Below are 15,786 nucleotides of genomic sequence, written 5' to 3' on the forward strand. Positions count from 1 at the left end.
ATGATTAAAAACGAAGATGTGGAGAGGGAACAGGAGTATAAATATCTCGGTATAATTGTCAATGAAAGGTTAGACTGGACAACTCATTCATACAAAGTACTAAATAAGATAAAGACAAGATTATTCATGATGAGGAGACTGTACTCCATATATGTTGACAAAGCAATTTTATCTTTGTTTTACAAATCTTGCATTGTAAGTCTCTTTTGTTTCGGTGTAGTTACTTGGGGTGGAAATTTTAAATAATCTGAAGTAATAAAGACAAATAGAATAATAAAGCGTGCTAATCGAATGTTAGGAATGATTGATAAAGCATGTTTTGAAGATTTTCACAAAGATATTGCTAATGTTAAGATTAACAAAATTCGAAGAGGCGAGTCCCTTCCTTTGTGCAACGAAATGGAAATAAGCCAGAGACTAATATACACATGAACACCAAAAGACAAAGATATTTTAATTCATTTTTACCACCAGCAATACGAAACTTTAGGGTGATTTTTATTACATGAAATTTGAAATATTCTATATTCGCTCTACAATATATTTATTTATGCATGTTTACATGGTGCTATATTTACATTATTATTTATTTATACATTTAAATGGCATACTAATCTTTTTTGTTTTTGCAACCCGCGTTGGCTATGTGTGCAATCCTTCACAATCTATTTTCACAATTCTATTTACATTACAAATCCAATATTTCAACTCTATTCTACTTTCATGTTGCATTTTTATAGCTTTGCTTGTACCTGCTGTATATTTTATGAATATTTCATTATATTTGACGTTTATTTTGTTTTAAATTAGCTTCGTATTTTCATCAATTGGTTCAGACAGTGTATAAATCTGTGTAAATATAATAATGAATGATGTGAAACATGATAAATTCCATTCAGGGTCAATAAAGTATATCTTGTCTTATCTTATCATGTAGTTTTATACCGTTTTCTTTGTAGATTCCAAGATGGAGGTGAACATGAACTCTTTCAGCATTTGGGATTACCTGGTGTTCTTTGCCTGTCTTCTGTTTTCCATGGGAATCGGTGTATACTTTGCTGTGCAGGGACGCAAGAAAAAAACAGAGGGTAAGTTGTTGAGCTTTGGATTAGACAATCGATTGTAATTTCTCAATTTTTCATTCCAATTATTTTTAATGATAAGAAGAAAATATCACTTGAGCATGTATATAGTACTATACGTGCTCAAAGCACTTTACAAGGTGTCCCTAGCCAACAGCAACATTTAACATGTAGGACAAGACATGGCGCCAGTTAAAGGATAATATATATTTTTTAGACAGAAACAACACTGTTAACAGCCAGGTACGGATTTTACACCTGAGTACGATCACGGAATGTGAGTAAAGAGCCTTTTTTCAAGGACCCATCTATGCGCCGCTCAGAGCGGGATTCGAACCCAGTAAATTAATCCCTAATCCGAAATCGAGGGCCGTATCATTAGAACAAAAAGCAGCAGAAGCAGTCTGTACTTTGGTTGTCTCTTTTCCTCTCTCTTACAGTTGTAGATAGAAACACGACCAAGAGTGCATTGTTCTCATGCGCCATTTTCCCCTCAGTGATCAAAGGAAGCTTGTCTTTTGTTAATAGAAATGTATGAAATACTGAATGTTGCATCTCGACACATTCCAAGTGTACTATTATGATATTTTAAAACTTAATAAAACAATCTTAACATATGATCATTTATTGTCTCCGAAGAATTCATCTGAGACGTCATAACCAAAAACATGATTATTTTTTTTGCTGTTGACGTCGACGCGATGTTGTGCGTTTAGAGCTTTGTTTTGTATGAGAATTGACGCGATATTAAAGTTCTGCATTTTATCATGATCTTCTCCTCCTCCTTCTACCCTTCTTCCTATTTCTCTTCTTCTTCTTCTTCTTCTTCTTCTTCTTCTTCTTCTTCTTCTTCTTCTTCTTCTTCTTCTTCTTCTTCTTCTTCTTCTTCTTCTTCTTCTTCTTCATCATCATCATCATCATCGTCATTTGACAATACTATAATCTCGACATCTGGGAAAAACTGCACAGCAAACAAAAAGAAGAACGGCAGTGACTTGAATCGAAAGGCATCCATAATTCTGAGATTTAAAAAGAAAAACAGAAAAATAATGACTGATATATAAAATCTAAGTCACTGTCTATAACAATTATGTCTGAGGGACCTTGTCCTATATTTTCTCTCAAAATAACCTAGGTCACGACCTTTCATAGTCTTTGATAAGAATCAAATTTTGAATTGTTCACCGATAAAATCTTCAATTTCTTCAACTGACTGAAGCTATAAAATCATTAGAGATAATTTTTTCCATCACTTTTTTGTCCTTCACTCGAAGATTAGATTAGATCGTAGAACTAGACCTAAGTCAGTATTTTACGAGACTGATAATCTAAAATGTAACCTACAGCCTTAAAACGGCAATATGTCGGAGTGAACTAATTGTCAAAATGAAGTTTTACTGTTGACATGAAGTGATTGTGCAATTTTAGTTTTGTTACTGTAAGAATATATATATATATATATATATATATATATATATATATATATATATATATATATGTGTGTGTGTGTGTGTGTGTGTGTGTGTGTGTGTGTGTGTGTGTGTTTGCGTTTGAGGAAAATTAGCTTGAATCACATAGAGTGCTCGACAGTTTATTTGGAGCGCGAATTATTTACCCTCTGCCGTTTCCTCCATCCGCTCGTAGATCATGTGGAATATCGTCTCAAAACAAAAGAGCTATACTCATCATTATCATCATTGCCTTTTTCACACTGGGTCAGGGTATAGGCCACAGAGAAACCGTTTCCATCCTTCTCTATCCTGAGCTAACTTTTTTATCTCATTCCTTGTCTTACCACTTCTCTGTAAATCAGCTTCTTTAATTCTTCTCCATGTTCCTCGTGGGTTCCCTTTGATCTTCTGCCCTGAGGGTTCCAGTTCAATACTCTCTTTGTTATAGAAGAGTCATTTTTTCTAAGCGTGTGTCCAATCCACCTCCAGCGTCTTCTTCCTATTTCCTCTCCCACTGGTTTCTGATGTATTCTTTTCCATACTTCTTCATTTTTTATGCTATCCACCCATTTTATTCTGAGTAGCTTACGCATGCACCTGTTTACGAAAATCTGTACCCTCCTTATACATGTCTGTGATGCATTCCAAGTTTCACATCCATACAGTAGGATAGACTTCACGTTTGAGTTGAAAAGTTTGGTTCACCAAACTCTTTTCAAAGATGTGAATGCAGTCTGTGCCTTTCCTATTCGTGCTTTCACCTATGTTTCTGTGCCTCCATCCTTGTCAATTATACTCCCTAGATAGCAGAAAGTGTCTATATCTTCGAGTTCCTGATCTTTTACTTTGATCTGCTCCCTTTGACGCGTACCTATCCTCAAGACCTTTGACTTTGCAGGATGAATTCTTAGGACAATTGATTCCGAGAGGCTGTTTATAATTGTGGTTTTTGCTTGCATCTGGTCCTGGGTGTGGGACAAAAGAGCCAGATCATCTGCAAAATTCAGATCATCCAACTGTGTACAGGGGGTCCACTGTATCCCATTTCTTCGCCCTTTGGAGGTTTCCCTCATTAGCCATCGATGGCAAGGATGAACAGGAATGGTGAGAGCAAGCATCCTTGCTTGACACCAGTCTTAATCTCAAAGCTGTCAGTAAGCTGATCTTCATGTACAACCCTGCAACTTGATCCTTCATACATTTCCTTCTATACTCAGTAAACACAAAAAATGCAACTTATGTCTAGAAGAGAAATCCCACATAGTAAAATAAAAACCAACACGCCACACTATACAGAATAAAGAACTTCTCATAGCATGCCCCCACAGGAGGAGATTTTTTATTTCGACTACCCATTACACACTCCATGGGACAAACATGACCTCAAACACCCCCTACCCCGCTACACCACCACTCACAGCACACATGCACACACTGACACACACACACACACACACACACACATCCATAAATGGGCACCGGACTAAAAATCCGGGAACACTCCAAACATTAGTCTGGTTGCTAAACCATGAACACAAAAACGTCGTCCGCCATTACATACAGTAGGACTGACTTCACATTTGATTTTAAAAGTCTCAGCTTCAGTCAAAGGAATATATTTTTTACTCTCCAAACTCTGTTCAAAGATATTAATGCAGCCTGTGCATTTCCAATCCGTGCTTTCACCTCTTCTTCCGTGCCTCCATCTTTGTCTATTATAATCTCGAGATAGCAGAAAGTATCTATGTCTTCAAGTTCATTCTGTTACTAGACGCGTACCTATCGTTAAGGCCTTTGACTTTGCAAGGTGAATTCTCAAACAAATGGGTTCCGAGAGGCTGTTTAGAAATTGTGGTTTTGCTTGCATCTGGTCCTGGGTGTGAGACTGAAGAACCAGATCATCTGCAAATCCAGTTCACCCGACTGTGCCCAGGGGGTCCGCTGTATGCCATTTCTCTTCCCTTTGGAGGTTTCCTTCATTAGCCAATCAATGGCAAGGATGAACACGAATGGTGAGAGCAAGATTCTTGCTTGACACCAATCTTAATTTCAAAGCTGTCAGTAGGTTGATCTTCATGTGCAACCCTGCAACTTGAACCTTCATGCATTTCCTCGATGAGATTTATCTTCTCAGGGATTTTATAATGTGCCAGAATTTTCCACAGTGTTGCTTTGTCAATACTGTCGAAAGCCTTCGAGTAATCCAGAGAATTGACATTTTCTCTCGACTGTTTCAATATGACTCTCATAGATGCAATCTGGTCGCTGGTTGAGCGGGTTTTTTTCCGGAACGGTGTTGTTCGCCCCGCAGGTTAGCATCTGTTTCATTCGTCATTCCCTTTAGAACAATACGGTTGAAAACATTTCCTGAGATAGAGTTAAGAGTGATTCCTCTATAATTATTACAATTACGGAAGTCCCCTTTCTTTGGAAGCTTGATAAGATGTCATTGTATTTAATACTTTGGGAATATCCCGTCATTCCAGATTCTCCCAAATAGTGGATGAAGGGCCTCAGCATTTTTTTCAGCATCAACTTTTAGAGCCTCTGGCGGAATCTGGTCTGGCCCAGCAGCTTTTCCCCCTTTTCATCTTGTTAATGGCACCCACAATGTACACGCTTTGCTATCGATGGTGGATCAAAAATAATTGGTAGCTTGCAGGCAACTTTTCATGCGGGTTGTCTGGTGTTGGTCTGGTCAGAAGGCAGTTGAAATGTTCCCGACATCGCTTAGATTGAGCCTGTTTTCCAAAATTAGTTTTCCCATCATTATCTTTGACTTGTACCTCCGGTTTCCCATATTTTACAGCAAGTGTCTTGGTAGTTTGATAAAGGGTCCTCACGTGTCCTCTTGTTGCTGTTACTTCTGCTTTCTCTACAAGTCTGTTCATGAATGCTTCCTTGTCTTTCTTCAAAGATCTTTTGACTTCCTTATCTGTGGCTCCATACTGCTTTTGTGCATCCAGTCTTGAAGGCCTTGTTCGACTTGCATTCACTTGTCCCTTCCTTGTTATCCTCTTTTCAATCAGCCCCAAGGTGATTGGACGGATCCGATCCATTCCTTATGTTCCGATTTCTTTACACCCAATACCTCGTGACATGCTATTATGTAGACTTCATCGATCTTTGCCCAATGTGACTCTACGTCTATGCCCTCCTCGAGATCAGCTAGAGGTTGGAATCTATTATTTAATTGCAGTTTGAACTCATTCTTTTCCCCATCTAGTGCATTCACCTGGAATTTTTTTTTCTTGTGTGTGATCTGGTCCCATGCTTTCTGAGTCGGACCTTGCCAATAGCAGGTACAGGTAGTGGTCTGATCCAACACCTTTCCCTCTCCGTATTGTCACATCCTCTAATGAACGTCTGAATCTTCAAGAGATACAAAAATGATCGATCTGATTCTTTGTCACAACATCTGGTGAGACCTAAGCGCCTTGTGTATCCTCTTGTGGGGAAACACTGATCTTCCGAGTCTTAGAAGTTACCCCATATTTAAACTTTAAAATATCGTATCGAGCTAATCTTACGTAACCGGAGTTCGGTCTCCTCACAGAGATTAAATATCATGGATCGCCACGGTCAGAAGGCAGTTGAAATGTTCCCGCCATCGCTTAGATTGAGCCTCTTTTCCAAAAATAGTTTTCCCATCTTTATCTTTGACTGGTACCTCTGGTTTCCCATATTTTCCAGCAAGAGCTAATAGACTTTAATATACCTTCAAATGCTCTGTGAAACTTTCAGGTATAGACACAATTTTTCAAAGTTTCATTGCTAATTTGAAAGTAATTAGACTAGAGTCCTATCTAAAGAGTAGCAAGAAATTGCTATTGTTCGGTTCACGCTTTAGAATTAACTCGGGCACCATGGGCCTAATGGCTCTGATGGACTCTTTTTTATATCTATAGGTGAATACTTGATGGCCAGCAAGAGTATGTCAGTAATACCAGTGTCGCTGTCAACAACTGCCTCCTTCATGTCAGCCATAGCCATCCTTGGAAACCCAGCAGAGATGTATGACCAGGTGACAACAACAATATGTTAGACACATTCTGAAGATTTGTCCAGAAGACAATAGAGAATAAAATTTCGTGGCGACGATGGGGGCTCGAACCCGCGACCTTACTGGTGCGACAACTCCGCCTGGCCGGGGAGAGAGTGGCTCTACTGTCTGAGCCATCCACCACACTGACCAATGGTGGTCATTTTTAAAATTCTCTATTGTGTTATGGCACTTTCCTACTCACTTCATTTATTGTTATTATCAACATAAGTGCCTTCTCCACTCACTTATCTAAATTCTGTAAATTTTCGCAATCGTTGGATATCCAGCATTGCTTTTCGTAGATCTACAGATTACTCAACAATCCATTATGCAGATCGGTAGATCGAGCAGCGGTTTTTGTGGACTCATAAAAGGTGATACTATCTTTGTTGCGCGTTTTGTAGATCGCCTTCATTGGATCCACAAAAGCGGTATTTATTATTATTATTATTATTATTATTATTATTATTATTATTATTATTATTTTTATTATTATTATTTTTTATTATATATTATTATTATATTATTATTTATTATTATTATTATTATTATTATTATTATTATTATTATTATTATTATTATTATTATATTAATTATTATTATTATTATTATTATTATTATTATTATTATTATTTTAACAGTTGTGAAACGAATTTAGTATTGAGAAAAAATGCAATTTTCCAGCACTTTTAAAGGGTTTTTTTCAGGAAGATCTCATATATATTTTTGTGAGTGTTTTTAATGTTATCATATCTTTATATTTATTTCAAATAAACGCTCCACAGGGTGCTACACTTATGCTGTATGCGCTTGGAATTGCATCTGGGTGCCTGGTGGCCGCTGTTGTATTCGTCCCTCTATTGTATCCATTACAACTTACCAGTTCTTTTGAAGTAAGTATGACGATGAATAGTTTGCTCATGCAACCGTATAATGTAATTATACTGTTTTCATTTTTTAACTAAAAATTTAAAGTTAAACGGTTTTTTTTTCAGTACATAAAAATTGCTCTAACTAATTCTCCAACCTTTGCATTTCGGGTTTTTCTTATTTGTTTGTTTTATTATTTTTTTGTCTTGCCGCCCTCATGGTTTCTCTTGTAATTCCTTTTTTTTAAATAATAATTTGCCATATCTTCAACGTACCACACTTTAGCTTTGACTGTGTCGATAGCAATAATACGTTTTGTTTCCATTTATTATATATATATATATATATATATATATATATATATATAATATATATATAGATATAAATTTTGTTTGACTTGACATGGCATAAAGCCAAGGTGCCCCTATTAGCAGGTATAATAGCCGAACGTATTCTGGGGTATATTTAACATTGTTGTAAAAGACACTATTTTGTGTTGGTTTGAGAGTATTACCATTACAACAATGATCCCATAACAATTTTGGTTATCAGATCTGCAAATGAGTAAACGTCTTATAAAGTGCCTTAATATTGTAAGACCGATGATTATTGTTAATAATCATTCTAACATCCTAGTGTCAAGGGCATTTCGAGCTCGTTTTAGTTTAATATGAGCGGTATTGCACCAGCTTGGTGGAAGTTGCACAGCAAGAGATGATAGGGTGATTTGGGGGAAGCGTGGCTCAGCGGTATGGTCTTTGCTTCGAACTCGAAAGGTACCTATTTCGACTACCTACCGCGCAGTGTAGCCTTGAGCAAATCATTTCGCCCTAGCTCACTTTGCGGCGCTGCACTTCGGCTGACGCCTGGGTTTTTAATCCTGTCTTCCCTTGGAATAGACCCCAGACCAAAATTTCCCCTTGGGGTTGAATAAAGGGAATATGTTTTTTTTTAACCTTTAACCTCTCCTTACAAGCGATTTACAGGATTTTCCCCAAAACTTCAAACCCAATTAACACAAAAATAGATTTTTCATCACTCAGACATAAAAGCAGTATTATTCTTGCGAAACATAGTTTTTTTAAGCACAACATGCTCTACAACACACCGTTCATTTTCTTTAAATTTTATGATGTACAAGAGAAAATCGAATAAGAAAAAGGTTGGTTGTATCGTAACGAATGTGACGATTTTCCTATAGTTGGTAAGGAAAGGATTAAAACATTGTTCATTCTCTATCTACAGTACCTAGAAAAAAGATTTAACTCCAGAGTGGCCCGACTCATAGGAACCTGCACACAGATTATATCCAGGGTAAATATGTGACACAAACTCTGCCCTCGTCTGTCAAAACACTTTTTATTCATTTTGGCAAGTAAACGTATTGGGCAAAAGCATTTACTGCCTAATTCAATCCCTTGTTTGATGACAAAATAATAATTATTAAGACGGAAAAACACGGGAAATCATCTATGCGTTGTCGCTTGTTTGCGGCTATGTGGTCTAGTGGTATGACACTCGCTTTCGGACCGGAAGGTCCTGGGTTCGAGCCTTGCTCGGCGTATAGTTGAGCTCTAGGAAAATGATATTTACTCACTTTCTCTCACCGTACTCAGGTTAAAATGAGTACCTGGTAGTTAACAGCGTTGTCTCTGTCCAGAAAAAAATTGCAATATCGCCTAACAGGCGTCATGTCCCGTCTTACATGTTAAGTGTTGCTGTTGGGCAGGGACCCCTTGTAAAGAGCTTTGAGCACGTTTAGTGGGTATTGCCCTATATAAATGCTCTTCTTTTATTTTGTTGCAAGAAATGGTGAGATTTGTGATTTTCTTTCTCTCGAAGATACCTTCAGATCTTGAGAAATTTTATATACGATTCAGTTATTCTTATAATAGTATTCCCTGTGTTTGAAATGACAAAGGGACAGATATGGTGACAAAAGCACTCCTCTAATACTTCAAAAATAGATTGATCGAAATAACTATAAACTTATATTAAAAATTTCAAACCTGAAACCTCAAAAATATCAGGCCTGAAATATTAGGTTCATGAACTTAAGTTTCCGGGCCAAAATATTTTTAAAAATTATTTGAGAACAGTAGAACTATGTATATACAGAAAGACCTCTATATTATAGCGTCCCACGTTATACCACGATCTTCGTTTATACTCAACTGAACTTTACGATGAATTCATAATTTATTCTAATCCAATCCCAGACGCGAAAAGATAATGAGGTTTTGCTTTGAAGATTTTAAGTAATGCTTGTCTTATATCGTATCTATTAAATTTGGAACCTTACTCAAATATAATTATCCGCAGTTAATTAACTCTATGTCTGAATAAGGTGAAGTGATACAACTGTTATTCATCGTACTTTGGTTCGCTTTTTATGGAGACGATTCCTTTGACGTCGATGGTCATAATATCATTGTATGATGAAGCTCTTAACAATCAGTCATATAGTGACGATAATAATAATAATAATAATAATAATAATAATAATAATAATAATAATAATAATAATAATAATAATAATAATAATAATAATAATAATCACATCAACATCATCATCATCATCATCATCATCATCATAATAATAATAATAATAATAATAATAATAATAATAATAATAATATAATAATAATAATAACAGCAATAATAATAATAATAATATAATATATTTATAATACAAAGCCAGTTCCATACAGTATAGATCTAGGCGCACAATATACATGACATGCAATATATATCATTTTTCAAAAACTACTCTTATCATATTATCAACAACATTTAAAAGATGAGAATACGGAATTATTTTTTTAAGGTTTATTAGGGTAAATATGTTCTATTAGGTGGCACTAGCAACTTTAAAAAAATACATTAAAAAATGCTCAATCGGTTCTTTCTACAAAGCATCCAAACATAACTGAATGAGATTATTGTAATGATGACGAGAATAATGAACTTAATGATGAAAATAATAATGATGCAGAGAAGAATGCTACTGCTAAACGGTGCTAATAATGTGGATGTTGATGCTGGTAATGATATGATGATGACGATGGTGATGATGTTGTTGTTTGTGATGGTGGTGATGCTGAAACATCCTGTAATACACTCTTTCTTATGTCAAACTTTGACCAGATCGCTTATATTGGGACAGCTTCATTTGCACCGGCAACAGCATTCAATATTGGTTTGTCGTTTACTACTACTACTACTACTACTACTACTACTACTACTACTACTACTACTACTACTACTACTACTAATGCTACTACTACCACCAGTACCACCACCACCACTACTACTACTACTACTACTACTATTACTACTACTACTACTACTACTACTACTACTACTACTACTACTACTACTACTGCTACTACTACTACTACTACTACTACTACTACTACTACTACTACACTACTACTACACTACTACTACTACTACTACTACTACTTCTACTAATACTACTACTTAAATCTACTACTACTACTACCACTACTACTACTACTACTACTATACTACTACTACTACTACTACTACTATACTACTACTACTACATACTACTACTACTACTACTACTACTACAACTACTACTACTATACTACTACTACTACTACTACTACTACTAACTACTACTACTACTACTACTACTACTACTACTACTACTACTACTACTACTACTACTACAACCACTACTATTACTATTACTACTACTACTACTACTATTACTTCTACTAACTACTACTACCTACTACTAATACTAATACTACTCCTACTACTACCACTAATACTGCTACTAATACTACTAATACTACTACTAGTACTAGAATTACTATTACAAGAACTACTATTACAACAACAACAACAACAACAACAACAATTACTACTACTACTACTACTACTACTACTACTACTACTACTACTACTACTACTACTACTAGATTAGTTTTTGGCAAAAAAAAATTGATCGTGCAACCCCTTTGTTGGCCTCTCTCCACTGGTTGCCTATTGAAAAGCGCACATATTACAAAGCAGCGTGTCTTGTTTATAAGTGTTTGACTGGTATAGCACCAGCATATCTCACAGATAACGTGGCCATGTGTAAATTTGAAAATTACACTTTATGATCATGTAATGACCAAACGAAAATTTCGGGAAAAAGATCAAGAACAAAATTTGGTGATAGATCGTTGCTTGTTTCGGCCCCAAGATTTGGAATGAACTATCACGTAGTCTGAGGGAGTGTAAGTCTTTACCTACCTTTAAAAAGAATCTCAAGACACATTTTTACTGTATTTGTTTTTATTGACTCTATGAATCCTTGATTTGGCTATGAATTATTATTATTGTTATTTTTTTTTTCACTTAAAATTGATAATTTATATTGTAAAGTGCCCAGAGCTTGTGTTTTACACGAGAATGAGCACTGTATAAATGTGTATTATTATTATTATTATTTTTATTACTACTAATAGTAGAAGTAGTAGAAGTAGTAGTGGTGATGATAGTAGTAGTAATAGTAGTAGTAGCAGCAGTAGTTGTAGTAGTGGTGGTAGTAGTAGTAGTAGTAGTAGTAGCAGCAGCAGCAGTAGTAGTAGTAGTAGTAGTAGTAGTAGTAGTAGTAGTAGTAGTAGTAGTAGTAGTAATAGCAGTAGTAGTAAATAAGTAAGTCAGTAATTATGTACACTTACTGTTAGCCCAGCTAAATTACTAGCGAGATGTCTTTAGCATAAAATATTCATCACTGAACGATTATAATCACAACAGCTGTGCCGTAACAATATAATATAATTAATCTATTTCAGTGACAGGATTTCCTGTTTGGGCTACACTGGTAATCATGTCTGCAAGCAGCACTTTTTATACCAGCATTGTAAGTCGATATTTCATCATTTATCACTTGTTTTCACTACTTATCAAAAGTTATATCAAAAATGGTAACATTTGATTATCGCTTGTCCAAGGAAAACATTGTGCTATAAATCGTTCTAAATCCTCATATCTACTGAGGATGGAACAACACATATTTAACACATAGGACGAGGCATGCTTCCTGTTAAGCGATGGTTTTTCTGACAAATACAGCTTTCTTCCCACACCAGATCGAAATAATATATGCCCATCTCGGAAAGCATGTTAAAAATGTGCCCATGTATTTCAAGACCACAGCGCCAATGAGTGCTTATTGCTCATGGCAGACAAAAGCCTGGGTGAAGTTAATTAACACAAAATTAAATCTTAAAATACAACCACAAAGCGACTAATTAAACGAAATAAATGAACATTACGGTAAAACAACAGTCATAATAATTTTCTCTTTTAAAAAAAGGTTGGGCTGAGTTGTTTTGGGTTTTTTTAATCATTGTATTTCTATTATGGAAAGTGCCTCACAGCTTAAGTGCTATCCGTTGACGAAAGTAAGAATAAGATTTACAAATTAATAATGTTATGTAACTGACGGTTTGCAGCATCCCAATTTGTATACCAAAACAAACTAACAGTCTCGTCATTTTTGCCAGGCGTTCACCATATTGCTTGACACCAACATGACTAATTTTCAAGAATAACAAGAAAACGTCAACTTGTTTATACAAAGCAGAATCCACTAAATGGTCTCAAAGGCTTTCTAGGGGTGTCAAGCCGATAGCAATACTAAACATTTTGGACGAGTAATAGCGGCCCCTAGGCGAGAACTACTATCATTTCTTTTCAACAGGGACAACGTTGTGACCGATCTGGTACTCAATTTAAACCTGAGTGGTGAAAAATGTGAGTAAAAAGCTTTTCCCAAGAACTCAACAATGGGCACACCCACACGGGAATTCGAAACCGACAACCTACAGGTCGCAAGCCGAATAATATGTAATATGAGATAATAATAAATTACATTAATTTAGAATGTTTTATCAATATAGGACCAGAAGTCAAGCAAATTGCTTTTTTCAGAATCCCAAAACAATCTCTCGTGGCCCAATTTCACGGGGAATGGGAGTGGAATTACGTTTAAGCTTTGTCTTTGTCTTTAATAGCCAGAATATTCTATCATCAGCGTTTCACGACGGGAGATTTTGACGTTACAAAATATGGGCTTAGGTTTTGCGTCAAGCTCCCTCTTAGAAATCCATCAAGTTAAATGTTAAGTCGTTGTCTCTTTTATCCCCATGTATATAATTTCCCATTCTAAGTTGCTTCTGTCTTTCTATTGGAATTAAATTATCTGGTTTTGTGCTAGACCTGGCCGAAATCCTTGGTTGTTGTGGAAACAGTCAAATGTATAATATATTTTTAAAATCATCTCTCTGTTTTATACAGAGTAATAGGACTTTGTTTTGAATGATATAGACTAGATATTTCTTAAACATTTGAGTTTTTTCATCCGAGTGTTAATTTGTGCTTGTGCTTGAACAGGAAGAATAGGTGATATAAACTAAGCACATTGATAGTTTGCTCTTGGAATCTATTTTTTTCCAATCTCGAATAGGGTGGCATAAAGGCTGTGATATGGACTGACGTCTTCCAGAGCGTGATCATGATGGCTGGGGTGTTGGCTGTCATTATTAAGGTATTAAGTCATAATAATCTTTGCTCCTTCTCCGCTCCTTATCTTCATCCGTCCACATCTCCTCACATTCTGTTAGAACTACTACTACTACTACTACTACTACTACTACTACTACTACTACTACTACTACTACCACTACTACTACTACTACTACTACTACTACGACTACTACTACTACTATACTACTACTATACTACTACTAGTTACAACTACTACTAACAACTACTACTACTACTACTACTACTACTACTACTACTACTACTACTACTAACTACTTACTACTACTACTCTACTACTACTACTACTACTACTACTATACTACTACTACTACTATCTACACTACTACTACTTCTACTACTAACAACTAAATACTACATACTGATACTACTACTAATTTCTACTACTACTACTTACTACTACTACTACTACTACTACTACTACTACTATACTACTACTACTACTACTAACTACTACTATACTACTACTACTACTACTACTACTCTACTACTACTACTACTACTACTACTACTACTACTACTACTACTACTCTACTCTACATACTTACTACTCACTACTAACTAACTACTCACTACATATATACATATACTACTACTACTACTCTACTACTACTACTACTAATACTATTACTACTACTACTACTACTACTACTACTACTACTACTACTACTACCACCACTACTTCTATTAATATTTATATCAAAGATAAATGCAGATTAGATTTTTCATTGATATCATCGTATCTTCGTCGTCTTCATCATTATCATCATCCACCATCGTCATCGCCGTCTTTGTTGTCCTTGCTATTATTGTCAGGATCGTCGTCGTCTTTATCAATACCATAGTCACAGTTCTTGTGAAGGCTTTAACTTTCTTAATAAGTATGTCTCTTTAAAGTTCTTCAAGTATAATACCTACTCCTTTTCACAGGGCAGTATGGAAGTTGGGAGCTTCTCAAAGGTCTGGGAAATCAACGATGAATGGGGAAGACTTAACGTTTGGAAGTAAGATATAATGAAGAATGAATGGAGACGGAACATTAGATACTTTCGAGTAAGAAAGTGAAAGTAATAACCGATGTGAACATATTTGCAGGTCTGATAACCGGACATAATGATGGGCTTGTTTTAACATTGTTGTAATGGAGAATGTTTTTTGTTGGTTTGAGAGGATTTCCATTACAACAATGAGATCAGAACAATTTGGGATATCAGACTTAAAAATATATACCTACACGTCGGTAATAATTCACATCGGAGTAAATGATTAAAACTTTATTTTTAATCTGGTTCAATGTAAGGTATTTTTAGTTGTTGAACCAATATGAATGACGCTACCACGAGATTAACAAAATGGCGCATGAAAAACAGATTTTAAAAATAGTCCATTCCCAATTTACATTTCAGTAATTAAGTAGGAACAAGAAGTCACTTCCAGTGAGTATTGTTTTAATAACCCTATAAAAATAAATAATGAAATGAAAACTTCAATTTATTGAACGAAGACTGTGGACGTCTTGGATTTCCCCTTTATCATATTATATATCTTTGTTCAATAAATTTAAGCTTTCGTTTTATTACTTATTTTTATTTTTCCCTCGAGCTTCAAGCAGCAACATTTTCGTTAATAATCCTATATCCAAGTGCGTGTATATTACTTCTAGATTCAACCAATTCCTGCAGTTTCCGTTAGAATAAGTCGAGAACATATCTTGTTTTATCAAACTACAAGGAATACAATAATTTTC

General features: G+C 35.4%; 1 protein-coding gene across 1 annotated transcript in view; it reads left to right on the forward strand.

Annotated features, from left to right (window-relative positions):
* Positions 1-958: 958 nt before the first annotated feature.
* LOC144964724 (sodium-coupled monocarboxylate transporter 1-like) overlaps positions 959-15,786 on the forward strand; it is a 33,145-nt gene continuing 18,317 nt past the window's right edge. The window contains exons 1-8 of the mRNA XM_078899272.1: positions 959-1,088; positions 6,442-6,557; positions 7,364-7,471; positions 8,694-8,762; positions 10,596-10,647; positions 12,266-12,333; positions 13,942-14,022; positions 14,970-15,043. Of these exons, the coding sequence (XP_078755398.1) occupies positions 968-1,088; positions 6,442-6,557; positions 7,364-7,471; positions 8,694-8,762; positions 10,596-10,647; positions 12,266-12,333; positions 13,942-14,022; positions 14,970-15,043 (689 nt within the window). The 5' untranslated portion in view covers positions 959-967. The remainder of the gene's footprint in view (positions 1,089-6,441; positions 6,558-7,363; positions 7,472-8,693; positions 8,763-10,595; positions 10,648-12,265; positions 12,334-13,941; positions 14,023-14,969; positions 15,044-15,786) is intronic.

The sequence above is a fragment of the Berghia stephanieae genome, chromosome 1 (genome assembly GCF_034508935.2).
Source record: "Berghia stephanieae isolate SIO BIC M18660-M18661 chromosome 1, UCSD_Bste_1.3, whole genome shotgun sequence".
Taxonomy (NCBI): Eukaryota; Metazoa; Mollusca; class Gastropoda; order Nudibranchia; family Aeolidiidae; genus Berghia; species Berghia stephanieae.